The sequence below is a fragment of the Macrotis lagotis genome, chromosome 1 (assembly GCF_037893015.1).
Source record: "Macrotis lagotis isolate mMagLag1 chromosome 1, bilby.v1.9.chrom.fasta, whole genome shotgun sequence".
NCBI classification, from domain to species: Eukaryota; Metazoa; Chordata; class Mammalia; order Peramelemorphia; family Peramelidae; genus Macrotis; species Macrotis lagotis.
The window spans coordinates 197,973,322-197,993,470 of NC_133658.1; the positions used below are offsets into that span (position 1 = coordinate 197,973,322).

Genomic DNA, 20,149 nt, shown 5'->3' on the forward strand with positions numbered 1-20,149 from the left:
CTTACATATCACATTTCACAAGTAAAGAATTAGAAAATAAATGACAGTAGTTTTTGTTTGTTTAATAAATAGTTTGTACAATATAAATTGGAAAAGTGGATGATAGGAAAATATTAAAGCTTAGTATTGCTATAATATATAAAACCATTTAGATTTAGATAACATGGAGAGTATTATGGTTTGTTTTTCTTATTTTAAATGAATATATAAAATGTTCCTAATAATATAGTGGTTTGTTAAAAGAAATTAACTTCAATGTTCATTAAGTTGCTGGGATCCAAAGTATGGAAATGAATAATGTAAAATGGTGTTGCCCACCAAAAAGTATGAATTAAGTGACACTAAAATTAAACAAATCTAATTTCCATGAGGTATGCTAAGTGTAATGAATTCTACTTTCTAATAGTGCAGTATTACTTCTGTGTATGCAAAAGTGTTCTGGGTTTCATTTGCAAATATAATTTAAAGGAACAGCTGGATTATATTTGAGACTATAATAAAATATGAATTTAAATTATATTTTCTCCATAGTTATAGGCATTGTGACCAGCTTTGAAGTCAGTAAATAAACCGTGGTTCAAGTCTTGCTTCTGACACATACTAGTTATATGACCAAGGGCATATAACCCTGGGCTTCAGGGCCCAGAGTAACTCTACCAAGAGCATACACCTTTGGCCTCAGGGTCCAGAGTAACTCTACAAGACCTAAGTTATAGATGAATTTTTTATCTGAATTGAAAGGGAGGAATCTCCATATCAGAGATTCCCCATTCTAATGAACTCATCATCTGGACCAAATAAAATTAAACAATATTATCCACATACATATAATGATTTCTGAAAAGAGGTCTGAAAGCAAAGTAAATATCAAGTTATACCTAACTTGAAATAAATGAAATAAGAAAATTTCTGCTTAGTAAAAATGACTTTCACAGCTTTTTAAAATCATCTAACTAAAATTCTTAAGCCTATTTCTCATCCTGAAATTCTGTGATTCTGTGAAAACTCAAAAGTATTTTTCAAATGGATGCAATAAAATTGTTCAGGTACCATCTGGATGTTTGAAGGTAGGCCAATCTATCTGCAAAAGAACATTTTCCTGGAAGTGGTTATAATATAAGTTCTGTTGCAGATTTTTTTTTTATTCAGTGTAATTACTCACCTATCAATTCAGTTCAACAAGTGTTGCTTAGGACTATTATGTAGTCAGCACCATATTCAGTATTATGATAGTTTTAAAAGAAGCATAAGATATGGCCCAAAGGAAAAATAAACAGAAAAAATGCACAAATGCATCTGGTCTTTGCCCAGAGGGAGCTTATATTTCATTGGGAAGACATAATGCAGGTTGAAATAATCATCAACTAACAATCAAAGAGTATGAATTCCCTTAAAGCCACAAGTAGTAGAGCAAAGAGTGGTATAGGATATTAAAGAAAGAGGAGTTAACAGAGGATGGGTTTGGAAAGACAATGCTGCAATGAGGACATGGGGCTGAAAAAAAGACTTTGAAGTTTGCATAGAATTTGTTGACATTTAGGAGGGGTGAAGGTCTCCTAATAGAACAGTCTTTACACAAAGGAACACAAACAAAGAGATCAGAAGACAATAAGAAATGGTGACTTTATGTTGAAGAGCACTATGAAAGAAGTGCCTTCCCTTTCTTTACCATTTCCCTTAAGTGAAACAATCTTCCTTCCTTTTCATCTTGTACATTTTTATCTGTCTTCTGCTGCCCAACTCAGAAATTACCTTCTCTACAGGGCTTTCCTGAGATTCTCCATCTTCCTTTAAATGCCCTATTTATAACAAGTAGCATTGTATTAATTAACTCCCACCCCATGACAAACTACAAACCCAATTAGGCAGGGATTGTGTTTTATCTAAAATTTAAATTCCCAATCTTCAACCAATTATATAAGCACATTGCTCTGTATATAGTAAATATTAAATAAATACTTGTTATCTATACTATACTATACTATACTGTACTATACTATACTATACTATATGCTAGGTATTGTGCTAGGCCTTAAGAATACAAAGATAAAAATGAAACATATTGGAGAAGCTGTTAAAGAACAGTTTGAGAAGTTGGCACTTTATTTTGTAGGTTTCTGAAGAAAGGAATGATAGAACTACAGCTTTTGGAGAAATTAACCTGGCAGTCATGTTTAGGGTAGACAGAAGGTGAAGAGAATGCAACTGGAGAGACTAGTTAGGAAAGTTTTGAAGTAATATATGCATAAGGTGATTAGGGTCTGTATAAGGGTGGTGGTGACAGCAGTGGAAAGGAAGGGACAGATTTTTTAAAAAATATTTCAAAGACATAAAGACAACTTTATGATTCATTAGGAAAAATGACAGAAAAAAAGATTCTATAAATGACTGAAATTTGAGGACTAGGATCTCAGGAGCACCTTGCTAAGGCTAAGTATAGTCATCTAATAAAATAGAGTTCTTCTTAAGGAAATTAGACCATTTACATGTTCTTCATTTAGAACTACTTTGCATTATATAGGTCTTACTTTGAATAGAACTTCTAGTTTAATTTGGGTCTTTTAGGGAATATCACGCTGAACTATTTACCTTGTTTCCTGAGGAATTCTTTTCTTTGGAATTCAGCCTCTTCCAGGACAGCTCTAAATGCTAAAATTAAGCATTGAGATGAAAAGAAAGGAAATAGCATTTAGTCATTTAGTTATTCAAATATATTTGTCCTAAAGTGGCTTTTATGGGCCCATACTAATAATGGATGTGTCATACCATCTCCAATGAGAACTAATGAAGATTGATTTTTGGCTTTTCCATCATGAATCTGCACAGTGTAGGTGCCTTCATTTTCAATAGTAAATCGATCCATTACCATCTCAATAATGCCAGTTGATTTATCACACTTAATTCTGTGAGTCTAAAAAGAAGAGACAAAATGTAAAATTGCCCAATGTAACTCTATCATTTATACATATATACACACACATACACACACACAGAGACATATATATATATATATATATATATATATATATATATATATATATATATATTCTTTTACATCAACTAGTCACATTATCTATTGAACCTAAAAGGAAGTTAACAGAGACTGAACTTTTCTTTACAAAATATTTTGGTAAATCCTATGGTAAATAGGGAATGCAGATTTTCATTTGAAGCTATCAGATCCAAATTCTGTTTCAAAAGCTTGAAGAGAACATCTTTAGAAAATATTTTATTTGTAGAAATGGAAAAAGAATGCTAAGTGGAATAGAACATTTGCTAAACTCATGTTATTTTCTAAAGGAAATCACTTTGGGACATGAACTTTGCCATACTTCTCTGCTGCAACTATACTCAGCAAAGGATGTTTTTGCATATTTATATCAATATTTCAATGTCAGTTCAATTATAGTATATTTAAATGTCAATATTATCACAATAGCAAATTTATATGGGCTCTACAAAGTTAATCTACCTTCCCTCTCAATAAATGTAAACTTTCCTAGCTTACTCTTAAAATCAGTCTAACTCTGTTTTCTGTCCAATCCTATGCTCCAATACTCTCCTTCCATACTAAAATGTATTCAAACTTATCTAGTTTATGATTATTCTTACATCTTTCCCTTGACTGTAAAACCACCTTTTCTTCATTCTCCTCATTTCTTTAAAGTTCAGCTTATATCTTACCTTCTCCAAAAATCCTTCTTGACAATTTTAATTAGCTCTTTTTCTGATCTCTAACACCTAAAAATACCACACAGTCTATCCAATTTAATTCACAAACATTTAAGTACCTACCACAAGACCACAGCGAGGTGGTGTTATGGATAGATTGTATGAACTAGAATAAGAAAGATCTGAATTTGAATTCTGCCTCAGATATTTATTAGCTGTTTGTCAGTTCCCTAATTTATACAATAGGGATAATAATAGTACCTATTTGTTTTGAAGCTCAAAAAATAAAACATGCAGAGCACCTTGGAAACCTTAAGACTGTATTTAAAAGTTAGATATTAATATTATCATTTTGTTATTATATTATATATTTTATTATATTAACAATGATACAGCAATACAAAGAAAAAGAAATCCCTTTACTTTAAAGACATTACTTTCTACTAAAAGAATACCATGAGTACACAAATCAATAAATGTAAATATAGCAAAACCATTCTGAGGGAGTGGTCATTGTGTCTAACTAGGAGTGGAGATCAGGAAAGACCTGCAGAATCACATCTCTGCAAAAATACTCATCACAGAGCTCGCACTGAAGGAATGCTTGATGATTGATTGATTACAGAGTAGAGACTGCCCCCAACCCAGTTCAATAACACCACTCTTTTCATCCTCTGTATTTCACTTCGTAAAACACTATTTGAGACCACTGGCCATGTTTCATGTGAAGTTTAATAAAATATGGATTTGAGATGGGGGGGTGTTGCTTTGTTTTGTTTGTAATATAAAGTCCTAATGAAGTTTGACTTCCAGTAAATCTGGAAAATTATTCTTAAAATTGAAATCATCATATCATAAAATATGAATGCAATTCACAAATTATATATTTGTGTAAGATCACTTAACTTTATGTATCTCAGAAAACTGGAAAGGAGATTGGAATCATAAGAAAAGAGGAGCAGGGTTCAAAGATATGTAGGTGAAAGAGGTTAAAGTTGTGAATATTAAAAAGAGAAAATATGAACAATGAGTTTATTATCAAGAGAGACAATTAGATGACTCAGCTCCAAAATTTAACTATCAAGATACAGAGTGAGTCAAGAAAAAGATATAATATGAAAAAAAGTATTGTGTTCAGTCTGATGCCTTTCCCCAGTCCTTGATTCTCTTCGGCCTGTAAAATCTAGGCTTTTAAACACCAAGGGTAAAATTTTCAAAATCTACAAACTGAATTGTTCCTATTCAGATTACATTAAGCATTTTTCAAGGATCTTTAAGAATGCAACTCTTATTCTAATTAGATTCAAGAAAGAAAAATATATAACTCTCACTGACATCAAGAATCAAATAAGATTCTCAACAATACAATAGTCTATTGAAATGTATTCAGCACCTACACTGCAGTGTCTGGGCCAGTTTTAGAAAATAATTAGACTGTTCTCTATTACCAATATGCAGCAAGATAAAGTTCAATGATTTTATGGGTGCCATAAATACGAGCTTTTATGTGACTTTCACAAAATAGCATCAATCTTTAAATGTAAAAGTCACCTGTGAGTTACTAATTAAAAAAGTGAAATAGGACAGCTGCACTTTGGAAAATTAGCTGTGTAGCCATGACATCAGTTTTAAGGGCAGGTAGGGAAAATGTTAATCAAATAATATATGTAAATAGTGCTAAATTAGGCTAAGTTGCAAAGGATTTAGAGTTGGAATGGATTTCAGAAATAATTTAGTCCAACTCAGTCATTTTACAAATATGGAAAGTGAGGCCCAGAGAGAGTAAAACAATTTGTAAATGACTACATGGTAAAATATAGTATTACATTGTAAAATAAAATAAATGGGAAAAAAATTGAACTAAGAATCTTTTACTCCATGTCTAAGACTTGGGTTCACTGTTAGTGTTATGTTTTTAAATAACTGAAAGAAAGCAAAGAGAGCACTAGAGAGCACTCACTTCCTCAGTAATGTAGTTCTTTTTTAAAGATAAGTCATCTTCCTTTTGGGAGACATTAACCAGACTTTAAATTTCAGATATCTATGGATGAGAGTCATATCTTTTTTTTCTTGGAATATAATTTCATCAATAAAGAGACCCCCAATGAGGGAACTCCATCCATCTATGCAGAACAATACCCTTTTCAAATCTTAATCATTTTAGAAAGTTGTCTATAGCACTAAGCTTAAGCTTACTTTGCTAGAATTCTACAGTCCTTATGGGTCAGAGATAGAAAGAATTGTGCTTCCACCAGAATCAAGTTGATTTCAGATCTATATGGTAAAAGTGTGATATGGTGATAAGAAGAGCAGAGTATAATGGAATGTTGTACTTAAAGGCCTAGCTAAAATCTTTCCTCAAAATTGGTTAAAGGTTTTATTCAGAGTTTGACAGCTATTAAATTAATAGCTGAAAATTAATAGCTATCAAACTCTGGATAAAACCTTTAACCAATTTTGGACTCAGTTTCTCATCTGTAAAATGGTGAGTTGGATTATGTGATTTCTAACACCTCCTCTAGTTCTAGTTGAATGATTCTAGGACCTCTGGATTCAGAAGCAAAAGACTTGAATTTCAGTGCCATGTCAGTCACTTTTGTGAACTTGGCTAAATCACTTAACTTTTTAGGACCAAAGTATCCTAACTATAAAATGAGTTTGAATGGAAAAGGAGAAAAATTAAAAAAAAGACTTAAAGAAGAACTAGAACCTTTACTTTGGATGCATGATACAAATATAATTAACAATAAAGAGAAAGCAGACCAATTCAATGTTTATTTTGTTTCTTTTTTTTTGTCTTTGCTAAGGAGAACAACTTTTGAATTGGAAATGAGAGAACAAAAACAATAAATTCATACCCAAGGAGGTAGTAAGAAAAATTCTGTTTGGTATTTGTGAATTTAAATCACGTAACCCAGAAGAAATATATCCGAAGGCATTGAAAGAATTGGCATATGGGGTTGATGAGCCACGGTCAGTGATATCTAAATGATTATGGAAAATTGGAAAGACACTACATTAGAGAAGAGCAAATGTTTCTCTTTTCAAGGAGAAGAAAAAGAATTGGAGCTTGACTTTTATTCCTGGATATTTTCTAAAATAGATCATTAAAGGAATAGCTAGGAGATACAATGGAAAGAGCACCCATTCTGGAGTCAGAAGAGCCTGAGCTCAAATTTGACCTCAGACACTTTAATACTAACTGTGTGACCTTGGGCAAATCACTTAACTCCATTGTGTAACCAAAAAAAAAAGAGAAAACAATCATTAAAAGATATTCGCTGTACATATCGTAAAAGTAACAATGATTTCAAAAACCTAACCTGTCTTTATAAAGGACAGAACATTTCATGGTATTTCATTTTTGATTGGGTTACTAAGGTGATAATGGAGGGAAATGCTATAGATATAATTTGTCTAAATTTTAGCAAAATGATCAGTTATCTCATACAATTCTGATGAAGAGAGAGATGGGAACTAGATAAATATTGGACTGAATTTAACAAAATGAAATTCCATAGACATGATTGCAAATAGTATATTTGAAAGAAAAACATAAACTTCACAAGTATTAATAAGGCATAGTAGACAGGAATTGTCTGAAAAGAATTTAGAGACTTTGATTCACTGCAAGCTCAATATAAATTAGTAGTGTGGTGGATCACTCAAAAATGCAATGTAGAGTTGCTTTAAGAGAAACCACTTTCCAGGAATAGGAAGATGATAGACTCAGTATATTCTACATTCCTTAATCTTAATATTGAATATAATATTTAGACAAATTTTTTTCTGTAGATGCCACTTCTTGTGAAGATGATTTTTTTGTAGCTATGAAGAAAAATTTATACTTTAGTTTTGGTGTCATAGTTTAAGAAAGATGTCTATAAGCTTGAAAAAAGTCCAGAGGATAGTAAAGAAAAGAGTCTTAAATCTATTTCCTATAAGATTGATTAGAAAGATTGGAAGTAAATAACCTGGAAAAGAGAAGAATCAAAAGAGACATGATTGCTCCAAAGTTTGAAGGGTTGCCATTCAGAAGAGGGGCTAGATTGTTCAGTTTGGCTAGAAGGCAAAAATCTTGAACAAAGGGATGAAGGTAAAAATAAATTAAACAAAAGTTGATATCAGGAAAAATTTTCCTAAAAATTAAAGATTTCAAGAAGGGGAAATAGACAGCTTCGAGACTTAATAGTTTCTTCCTCCCTGAAGTCTTTTAAACAAAGCCTGGTATAACATCCCATTTAAGTGTGTTAAAGAAGGCATTACTTCTAATCCAACTAGCTTTGATTAGATTATTTTAGAGGTTGCTACAATTCTTATATTTTGTGAATTTTACTTTCTAATGTTCTATGTCACTCTGTGATCCTTTCCTATTTAAAGACAGCTGGTATAATGTATAGAATGTTGAACTTGAATTCAGAAAGGCATGAGTTTCAATTTACTTATGTGATCCTTTAAAACAGGGTTCTTGTATGTATTTAAAAAAAAGATTATATGTGTAAAATGCTTTGCAAACCTTACAAATACTGACAAGGCACTAGGTTGGTAACTCCTGTCCCACTTATAGACTCATTTTCCTCATCTGTTAAATAGGGCTAATAATAATAACCACTTCACAGATTTGTTATAAGGCTCAAATGACACAAGATATAAAATTGCTTTGCAAACCTCAGAATGTTCTATAAATTCTAAATATTATCCAAAGAAAATGATTCAACTTAAAATATTAAAAAGTGAATTGCAGTAAAAATTAAAACATCAGCTGGTGAAGTAAAAAAAAAATATATGCACTTTTAACATTCCTTCTGATTATTTCAATCCAAGTCTTCTATATCTAAGAATAAACATAAATGATAAAGGAATTTATAGGTACAAGTGCTCCAATGTCCCTCGTATTATGAAAGGGTCTGTTGAAAGGAAGCCATTACACATGATAAGTTGATTATAGCAGAGTCATATTAAACACATATCAGGGGAAAAAATTGCATCTTGGCACAAAAGCAAAATCAATTGGAACTTTTTTTTTCCCTACAGGGATTATAAAACATCACTTGGCACTTTCAAATTCAACAGGTCTCATTTTTAAAGTTATTAGCTCTGAAAGGCTAATAATGTTTAAAAACACTGATGGGAGAGGTGTTTTAGAGACTACAAGATCAGTATTAATAAACAATATACCATGATATTAAATACTGAAAAACTAATTCAGTTTTAGGATATAATAATATGTATTGTTTCTGGGCAAACCACATTTGAAGTGTAGTACTCAATTCACTGTAGAAAGGACGTTAGCTGAAAAGTGTCAACCCAGAAGAGGATGACAACTATGATAGTGAGCATTAACCTTGAAACCTTAGCCTATATAGATTTCCCTTGAAAAAGAGTTTAAGGACTAAGGGGTGAAGGGTAAAGTGGTTGTATTCAAATATCTAGAGGGTTTGAAGAATTATCAGCCTTTCTCTTCTTGGCCCCAGAGGGTACATCTAGGAGCAATGAATTGTAGATGCAAGGAGTCAGATTTGAGCTTAAAGAAAGGCAAAAAAAAATGCCTATCAATTAGAATTATCAAAAGTCTGACTGACTCAGAGGTAAATAGGTCCTATCTCATTGGTGGTCATCAAGCAAACCACAGGTAATGAGTGGAGTAGAAGGAATTTATATTTAGTTAATTCAATTAATTGACCTCTAAGGTTCCTTTCAACTCCAAGATTTTAGAAATTCGGTGTAGAAGAAAGAATTAAGAAGGTCTGAGTTTGAATCTCAGTTCTCTCTTAGTTGTGCGACTAAAGAAGCCACTTAATTCCTCTGAGCTCTGGTTTTCTATAATGAAAAACTGGGATACCTATTTGAAAGGCCTTTACAATTCACAATATAAATAAATTGGCATTTTTGTCATTTCTTATGTAAACTAAACCCATACTCTATATAAGATTAATTCAACTTATCAACCTTCCCTACCCCCTATCTGTTAGCTCAATAAGTTTCAAAATAAACAGAAAACACTGACATAAACCACTACCCTACCACTGTGAATCTTAGTCCTGGCCAAAAACCCAGAATGTCCACATGACACCTTACCTCGCTGTCAGAAACTTCTCTGTCATTAATAATGAATCTGTAGCTGGCATCCGGTGATAAGTGCTCAGCCTGCAGCCAGAAACGAACCTGGCCCTTATCAAAAATCTCATAAGCTAGTTCCGATTTCAAAGGAATTGCTACCGGAAGAAAAGAAATCACAAGTCAATAATGCATGAATCCTTGTGAGAAAGAATAGCTGCATTTTGTAGGAAAATATCAATTTTGGTTATTAAATTTTTGGAGAATGCAAAACCCTGGAGTATTGAATTGTATTATGAAAACTGGGAAAAAAATCAAGCTATAGTTTAACTTGTTGTTGCTTTTAAAGCCTCACGCTTCATGACTTTTGTATGTATGAACACAATCTAGTTTCCTCATATATATACATATACATATATATATATATATATATATTTAATACAATGGCTGAGGACTTCATTTGATAGACATCCCACTAGTATTAAGCATGGTCCATACTAAATTCAGATTTCAAAGGACTCCTTGAGTGACAAAAATTCCAACAAGCAACAATGCAAGCTAATATTTGTTTTAAATGAATAGATTATAAGCTAGTGAGCAAGGAGGATAAAAATGAAGCCATTGGTTTCTCAGAGTTTTTCCTTAGAGATCTTCCCACTGTAATACATGTGATCCTGTTTCGTAGAATATGAGATTTTCAGTTTATAGGCTTACTTACTGGGATTCTTTATTTCGTTGCTGAGTGCCATCAGCCGTTCAAGCTCTGAAATTAAGAAAAAGTTTGAATTTTTTATTCATTTTGTCCAATGGACTCAGACATTTTCAAAGAATCTAAGAAAAAGCATTGAAATTATAACTTAAAAGTCTGACTGAAATGCAACAGAGACTTCAAATTAACAAATTTAAACTTGTGGAGAGAAGGAACATGTTGTCTGAACTATATTAGAAGAGTAAAGTTAGCAAATTGTTTAAACTGGAATTCCTACACTCTCAACAGCAAACTGGCAGAAAATTAACATTGCTACTTTCTAAATTACTACATAGTATGATTAATAGAGCACAGTAGGACAAAACAGAATACAAAATAAATAGGGGGTAAAAACAATACTATTTCAGATATCAAATATATTTGGCAGCATGAAAAAAGCACAAGAATTAAAGAAACAAGAGCTAGTTGCTAATTCTGTAATTCCCAACATGGATGAGGAATTTGAATTCCCAGGAAGCTAAAAACTCTGGCAAATTCAGTTTCTGAAGTGGTTTTGTAAATCATAACAGAAAAATCACCTAATTTCTCTGGGCCTCAGTTTTCTGAATTGTAAAATTAAGCAGTTATACTAGATGATCTCTAAGGATCTTTCTACTCTTTTGTTTTATGATTGTATGATTGGGAGAGAAGTTAAGAAGGTTAAGAAGTTCTAAGGGGAGATACAGTTTCCAGACCTGAGATTTCATTCATATAGAGAACTTTCAGTGTGAAAACTCTCTCCACCAATACAGATCTCCTCTTCAATTTATTTAACCTTAGACAGTTGCCTGCTGTATTGAGCAGTTAAGTGACTTACTTATTTTCAGACAGCTGGTATATAGTAGAGGCAAGACTAGGTTTTCCTAGGTTTTCCTGTCTCCAAAGAAAGTGTACACTATGCTATTTATATAATAAAATATATAATTAAAAATAGTAAAATATCAAACTATCAGACTATTTTAGGCATTGAAAATTAAGCCTATTTAACTGATTTGTCACAATCTGAACACATATTAATAAAATTCTAGTCTAAATTTGAGGCATTTTAACCCTAAATTTAGATAACATCAAAAGACGTTTTAGTTTAGTAAGAAAGGAAATGGACATTTAATAAGCATCTACTCTGTACTGTGCAGTGTACTAAGCACTTTACAAATATTAATATTTGATCCTGACAAAAAATCCAGGTAGATAGGTGCTGTTATTATTCCCACTTTATGGTTGAGGAAACTGAGGGAAATAGAGGTTAAAGCAAATTGCCAGGGTCACATAGTATCTGAGGCTATATATGAACTCAGATATACATATATATATATATATATATATACATACAAATATATATATACAATTATATATATACATATATATATGATGTTGTGTCCTATCCATTGTGCCACTAAGCAGCCTCATCTGAAGCTCAAATCTTGCAAAAAGTAAACTTTTACTAACAAATATTTGAAAAAGATGTCTTTATTACTTCTCTCTTAAATTTTATGTGTTCCCCTTTTCTTAAGCCAACCTTTGGCAATGCTATAAGTTTAGTGTCCACATATAAACCATTAATTTCTTACCTTCTTCATCCATTACAAAACTAGATGAAATGCCATCAGTATCACTAACTGACACAGAATAGGTCCCAATGTCTGATTTTTCTGGATTTTTAAAGTATAGTTTAGAGCTAAAAAAGAAAAAAAAAGAAAAATATTATTTATGCTAGAACTTCCTTATATTTTAAAAACAAAAGTATGTTTAGGACTTACTGGTCTCCTTCAGTCTCTATATTAAACTTCTCTGGATCAGCAATCTCCTCATAAGATTTACCCCAAGTGAAGTGAGATGCATCTGTAACTTCTGGACAGTCAAAACTTAGATAGATATTACCATCTTCATCTACACCTGCACTTATTTCTTTAGTTCCTGCAGTAAAAAAAAAAAAATTTTCAAGTCTGTTGAGTCTTTAAAATTGTGTGGATGGTATTTTACTGTGTTCTAATGTTATATTGAATCTGAATTTTTAATTTACTATCACAATAGAATTACCCTGATAAATTTATTCAAGCATTCATCCAACAAACATTTATTAAGTGCTTATAATACAATAGCCACCATTTTAGATTTCAGAGAAGAAACAAACTTTACCTTAGATATTCTTCCAATGATCACAGAAATAGTTAGGACTTTTGATACCTGGGCAAATACCAAAAACTTCACATAGGGCATGTGTCACAAAGTACACCCTCAGATGAGGTAAAGGTATTTGTCACCCTGTTCAGTGTTGAGATATACAGAAAACAGCAGCTATGGAGACCACCATATAAATTTGAATAAATAAGGGACAGTGGTAGAAAGGAAGAAATATGTCTATTAGAGGAGCTTATTTAACATGACATCAGATAGCTTTTTATTTTAATTAATCATTCTTACTAGCTACCTGCTAAGGTCTGCTGTTTCCATACTGCTGAAGAACTTCAATGTGTTAAAATGCAGACTGCACTCAAAAACATAAGCTTATATGGGGAGGGGGGTTAAAAAAAACAGTAAACTATAAAGACATATTATTATGTGATGACAATATCAGAGAACTGTTAAATGGCACACTATGTGAGATATAAGGAGGAAATTCATTGCAACAATCACTATAACTAAAGGATAAACTTGCCACACAAATACTAAATTTGCTTTTTAAAGGTGGATTATACAAGAGCAAGCATGATCTTGCCATCAAAGTCCTATCAAAAGGTTTATCTTCAGAAACAGGTATAGTTTTATCAGTGAATGCTATTAAAGACCATGCATTACCATCTGCTGCAGTAATGCAACATGAGGATCACTAGGACTTTCCTTCTGACTTGCAGACAAAATCTTATATATGAAATATATTATATATTATATAGATATATATTTATATATTTATACACACACACACACACACACACACACACACACACACACACACACATACAGACACACATTATTTACACCTTTGGGAAAACAAACTCCATGAGAGCATGGGTTGTCTTACTTTTCTATTAGAATCCCCAATACGTAACATAGTGATTTAGAAATTGTTGTTGTGTAGTTTCATTCATGCCCTGCTCTCCTTGATCCCATTTTGATGGGGTTTTCTTGGCAAAGATACTGAGTGACTTACCATTTCCTTTTCCAGCTTATTTTACAAATGAGAAACTAAGGCAAACAGGGTTACGTGATTTCCCCAAAATCGCATAGCTAGAAATTATCTGAGACTGAATCACAAAGATGTATCTTCCTAATCTATTTACCTATCTGCCCATACTAAGTGATTAATATCTTCCTATGCAAGAACCATCATTTGTTTCAAATTGCTTGTGGATGGATAATAGCATTCCTTCAAAAAACAATTGTCTTCTAAAAGAATTTGAACAGTTCAAAAGCATGTGAATAATTAAATTCATACCTGGTCTAGCTTCTACAAGCACAGCTTCAGAGATGTCTGATGGTTTTCCAACACCACTTGCATTTACTGCTCTGACTTGGAAGACATAGGTCTTACCCTGGTGTAGATCAGTTACCTAGAAGGGAATACAAAAAATGTGTAACATAAATTTAAGTAAAATATTACCTGCTCTGTAAGTATGAATGGTTAGTACAATTATGTCTGAATCAAAGAAGAGAAATAAAATTTTAGAATAAAAATGCTTCTATACAAAGACTCATGAATACTGAATAATGGACCTTCCATCTAAAAAGAAATGTGAAGTCAGAAAGAAATCATAAATTGAGCAGTTTAAAATAAAAATTTCACCTAGTACACTAGAGTTACACATAATCAATTTACTCCTGCTTCTACTGCTATTTCTACTGGCCTCCTGCTCTCTGGAATCAGACAGGATAATTGAATAATTCTTTATATTCATCTATCCTTTTATACATTCTTATATTTATTTATCTCCACTCATTCATCTATCCATCTAATCATGTAATTTTGCTCATTCATGCAGTCACTCACATATTTGCTCTTCCACATTTGTACTCAGTTATTCTTCCATTCATCCACATTGATCCATTCTTTCATCTAACAAACTTCCATTAGTCAGCAATGAAACATGATAGCAACATTTAAATATGACTATACATATATATGCATGTACAAAAATGTATATTCTTGAACTTATCTATTCAATTACCTAAGTTAAAATAAGGAAAATCACAAATTGAAGTGGAGAGGATATATCCCAATTTCAAAAAAAATCATCATGAAAAACCACATGTTTGAAGCATATGTATGTGTAAGCCTTGAATTTTACAAGAAATATTCTGTAGCTATTAACCTGTCCGCAGGAAAATAATTCATTTCTAGAACAAGAACAGCATATCAAAAATAATTATTTAAACAATTTCATCTTTGGAAGTAGGAGTTAATTTTTTTTGTTACACAAATGAAATAAAATTTCAATGCCTAAACAAATATATAAATACCTTTAAATAACGATTTTTAGTTGTAGACTCATTGACTGTAATCCATTCTTCAGAACCTTCTTCCTTATAATCCACAAAATACCCTGTAATAGGACCGTTGCCACTGTATATAGGTGCTTTCCACAACATAACGAGAGATGTATCCCTGACCTCACAGAAGGTCAAGTCATAGGCAGGTCCTGAAATAATCATTTATAAAAATGAATCTGATAATTCAAAAAAGAAACTCAGTATAGGAGGTTTAGAGGGATAACTCTAATACCCATCAAGCTATTATTTTTTTATTAAGAGCTTTGTACATATATATTTCCCCTTCCATTAATCATCATGATATTAATTTCTTTTACAATTTACATGCTATTATTTCTAGAGGATTGTATAGGCACAATTGAGAGAAAATAGTATTATCTAATCTAAAGTATAGATGGTAATATCAGATTGAGAGACTAAGAAATCTGTGAAATATTAAAAGGACAAGAGGATAATCCCAGTATGTTGATTAGATTTGATATGGAATATTTAAGGAAAGAAATAATAAGAATCAAACCAGGTAAAATATAGTAGCTTTGTTTGGTGGCAGGCATATCCAACATTGAAAATATGAATCCCTTGAAGTTCTAGAGCCAATATAGGCAGTGACATCTGTGAAAATTTATTTCCTCGGAGGAATAAAAGGGAATTCTAGCTTTTTGTTGTCTAAAGTCTTTACTAATAGTCATTGAGAGTAGAGTTGATTTCCTTAGAAATAATTTATTAATTAATATCATTTAGAAAAGATATATAATGCAAAGGCAATTTACAGCTGAGAAAATCAAAACAATCCATAATCATATGAAAAATTGCTCCAAATCACTACTTATTAGATAAATGCAAATTATAACATCTCTGAGATACCACCTCACACCTCTCAGACTGGCCAATATGACCATAAAGGACAATAATCAATATTGGAAGGGATGTGGGAAATCTGAGACACTAATACATTGTTGGTGGAGCTGTGAACTCATTCAACATTTCTGGAGAGCAATTTGAAATTACGCCCAAAGGGCAACAAAAATGTGCATATCCTTTGATCCAGCAATACCACTACTGGGTCTATGCCCTGAAGAGATTATGAAAAAGGCTAAAAACATCAGTTGTACAAAAATATTCATAGCAGCCCCATTTGTAGTGGAAAAGAATTGGAAATTAAGTGAATGTCCTTCAGTTGGGGAATGGCTTAACAAACTATGGTATATGTATGTCATGGAACACGATTGTTCTATTAGAAACCAGGAGGGATGGGAATTCAGGGAAGCCTGGAGGGATTTGCATGAACTGATGCTGAGCAAGATGAGCAGAACCAGAAAAACATTGTACAACCTAATGGCAACATGGGTGTGATGCTCAACCTTCATGGACTTGCTCATTCCATCAGTATAACAACCAGGGACAATTTTGGGCTATCTCCAATGGAGGATACAATCTATATCCAAAGAAAGAATTGTAGACTTTTGAACAAAGACCAAAGACTCTTAGCTTCAAATTGGGGGGGGGACTGTTATTTTATTATGTAATTTTGCTATCTCATACTTTATTTTTTCTTCCTTAAGGATATGATTTCTCTCTCATCACATTCAACAATGTATACTATGGAAACAATGTAAAAACCAATAGACTGGGGGAGGGAATTAAGAAAGGGGGGAAAATGTAAAACTCAAAATAAATAAAATCTTTCTAAAAAAAGAAACATTATAAGTATCATATTCAGGAAATTTGTGAAGAATAGAAAAATGTGTCATGTTTTCTACCCACCAGATTAGAAATCTTTGAGTCTCTTTGAAAAATCAAAGAATTCAAATTCAAAGAATTTAGCCACCTGTATCAGATCTTTCCCTTTTCCCATAAATACATGGAAATTCCTATTAGTTGATTCCCTAACAACAAAACAATGACAAAGCATATGACAAGTCAAGGAAGGAATATGCTCATGCATAGAAGTATAAAATTTTGCTCATTCTTCTATATTTTGATAAATGTAGAACTTCAGTGAGGTGCAAAAATGCAAATTGGAAGCCATCTCCTACTTATCTAATCTCTTTTTCATATATTCACCAAAATTCTCTTTAGGGAGTCTACCTAATATTCTGAGTACTTCCAATTATTTTTTGACTTGTAGATTCCAATGAAGTATACAATTTGTTCATTGGTCATGCTTCTTTCTAGCTACATAACTGTAGCTACATGACCTGTCTTCTTTTAAATATATCTCTTTCATCTAAATTAAATCATATTTTGTTCTTTGAGTTGTTTCTATAACAACTTTCAAAGATGTTCAAAACTTGTATAGTTTCTTTCATTAGCAATGAGATGAAAATAAATTTCACTAAATCAAGTAGATACAAAAACTACCTTAGGATTGATAGTTTGTATCTTTTTTGGTTGTTTAACTGCATCTTCTTTTTTGTTTTCTAAACTCAAGATTACAATTACAATTACAATATCTCACTGTGGTATTCTCAAGGACTACTTAAACAATTCACAAGTTCTGATGGCTCATACAAGCTAGAGAACTTTCAGATATAACTCCACAGATGTAATATGTCTGTCATTTAAATATCAGCCTATTAAAGTTCAAAGAGATTGGTGGCCAGCTTAAAACATTGGCCATAGGTAATGAAGCTTTTTGGGCCATGACAATGAATAAAAACTATCAATTTCATTTAATGGATAAAGAAACTGAAGCTGTGATCTGAATGGAGGAAGTACCAATGAAACCATGTATTCTTAAAGCATGGAAGTACTTGGCATGTTAACCAGTTCAACATTAAGCAGACTTGGAGAATTAAACACTTAGATAATAATAACTACAAGAATAACTACTTTAAGCACTTTACAAAGCACTTTAAATGTTGTCTCATTTGCTCCTTACAACAATCCTGGGAGGTAAGTACAATTATTATCCCTAATTAATAGATAAAGAAACTGAGTCTAAGAAAGGAGTCTTGCTTGTCAAGTGCCTTGCTTAAGAAAATATAGCTAGTCTAAAGCAGGATCATAACTTAAGTCTTCCTGATTCCAAGTCTAGCAAACAGATAACTATTTCAAAGAGTATCTATAATACACTTAATAGGTAGAAGGATGGGGGGGGGGGGCTCTGCAAGAACCAGCACACAAAGCCCAGGCCTCAGGGTACTCAGCTAGCAGTGTGGTCCCTGAAGCCCAGATCCAGGAAATGGAAGCAGGTGGTAAGCAGGAGCCCCCAGGCAACTGAGCCTTGAGTATTCAGTCTAGGAAGGGGAGTGGAGAGAGACTTCAGAGGTCTGTCCTCTGTACCTGGAACAGGACTCTGGGGCTCTGACCAAAGTCAGATCCTGATCACAGTCTAGGCCCCCTATAGAACAGCAGGATCCACCCCTAACTCAGCCCCGTGGCAGAGGGGTGTGCTTGAGGTTATTCACAGACCAGAAGGGAAGACAGAGCCTCACACATGGAGATCCTTGTGGGTGGGGTGTCCCAATAATATTCAAAAGCTCAGGAAGCACCCCAAAACCAGGCACAAGCTGGGGAAATGAGTAAACAGAGAAAAACAGGAATAGCATTGAGAAATGCATTGTCTATGATCCCAAGAAGGATCAAAATACTCAATCTGAAGATGAGGAAGTCCAAGCTCCTGCATCTAAAGACTCCAAGAAAAACAGAAATTGGGTTCAGGCTATGAACAGAGCTCAAAAAAAATTTGAAAATCAAGTGAGGGAGACAGAAAAAAATTAAGAAAAGAAATGAAAGAGATGTAGGAAAAACATAAAAAAGAAGTCAGCAGCTTAGTCAAGGACATACAAAAACTGCTGGAGAAAATAGCATGTTAAAAACCAGTATAGGTAAAATGGATAAAAGAGTTCAAAAAGTCATTGAGGAGAAGAATGCTTTAAAAAAGCAGAATTGGTCAGATGGAAAAATAGATAAGAAATTTCTCTGAGGAAAATAAATCCTTCAGATCTAGAATGGAGCCGAAGGAACCTACTGACTTTATGGGAAGTCAGGACACAATACTTCAAAATCAAAAGAATGTAAACTTAGAAGAAAATATGAAAGATCTCATTGAAAAAAAACAACTGATCTGGAAAACAGATTCAGGAAAGATAATTTTAAAATTATTGGGATACCTGAAAGTCATGATCAGGAAAAGAGCCTTGACATCATTTTTTTAAGGTTTATGCAAAGCAAATGGGGTTAAGTGACTTGCCCAAGGCCACACAGCTAGGTAATTATTAAGTGTCTTAGGCCAGATTTGAACTCAGGTACTCTTGACTCTGGGGCCAGTGCTCTATCCACTGTGCCACCTAGCTGCCCCTTTTGACATCAATTTTAAATAATTACCATAGGAAAATTGCCCAGATATCCAAGAAGTAGAGGGCAAAATAGAAATTGAGAGAATCCACCAATCTCCCCCCAGAAAGAGATCCAAAAAACACCCCCCAGGAATATTATAGCCAAGTTCCAGAACTCCCAAGTCAAAGAGACAGTATTACAAGCAGCCAGAAGGACACAATTCAAATATCATGGAGCTGCAGTCAGGATCACACAAGCCTTAGCAGCAACTACATTAAAGGCTCCTAGGGCTTGGAATATAATATTCCAGAAGAAAAAAAGCTAGGAATGCAACTGAGAATCAACGACCCAGAAAAACCGAATGTCCTCTTCCAGGGGAAAAGACAGACTTTCAATGAACCAGGGAAATTTCAAATGTTCCTGTTAAAATGACCAGAGCTAAACAGAAAGTTTGATCTTCAAGTACTGAACTACAGTGAAGCATAAAGAGTGGAGGAGAAGGATAAAATATGAGGGACTTAATGATGATGAATTACATGTATTCCTGAATAGAAAAATGATACTGATAATACTCATAAGAAACTTCTCATTTAATAGAGCAGGTAGAAGAAGCTTTTATAGATGAAGCACAGGAGAGAGCTGAATTTGAAGATATAACATATTGCAAAAATGGAGTCAATGGCTAAAAGGGAAATGTACTGGGAGTAAGAGAAAGGAGAGGTGGAATAAGCTAAGATATTTCATATAATAACTTTTTTATTACAATGAGCTTTTGCAATGATATGGAAGGGGGGGAAGGCAAGGGGGAATGGGGAACCTTCGCTGTCATCAGAGGTAGCTTGGAGAGAAAACGGCATATATATACTCAATGTTGTATAGACATCTAGAGTAGAAGGAAAGAAG

The 20,149-nt window shown here is 33.0% G+C and overlaps 1 protein-coding gene across 2 annotated transcripts in view; it reads right to left on the reverse strand.

Annotated features, from left to right (window-relative positions):
• The window catches only part of MYOM2 (myomesin 2), a 152,830-nt gene that overhangs the window by 34,608 nt on the left and 98,073 nt on the right, over positions 1-20,149 (reverse strand). For both annotated transcript variants that reach the window (XM_074209536.1, XM_074209537.1), the window contains 8 exons: positions 14,936-15,114; positions 13,914-14,028; positions 12,238-12,394; positions 12,049-12,155; positions 10,448-10,492; positions 9,751-9,887; positions 2,767-2,911; positions 2,590-2,649 (listed from right to left, as the gene is read on the reverse strand). In XM_074209536.1, coding sequence (XP_074065637.1) covers positions 2,590-2,649; positions 2,767-2,911; positions 9,751-9,887; positions 10,448-10,492; positions 12,049-12,155; positions 12,238-12,394; positions 13,914-14,028; positions 14,936-15,114 — 945 coding nt within the window. The remainder of the gene's footprint in view (positions 1-2,589; positions 2,650-2,766; positions 2,912-9,750; positions 9,888-10,447; positions 10,493-12,048; positions 12,156-12,237; positions 12,395-13,913; positions 14,029-14,935; positions 15,115-20,149) is intronic.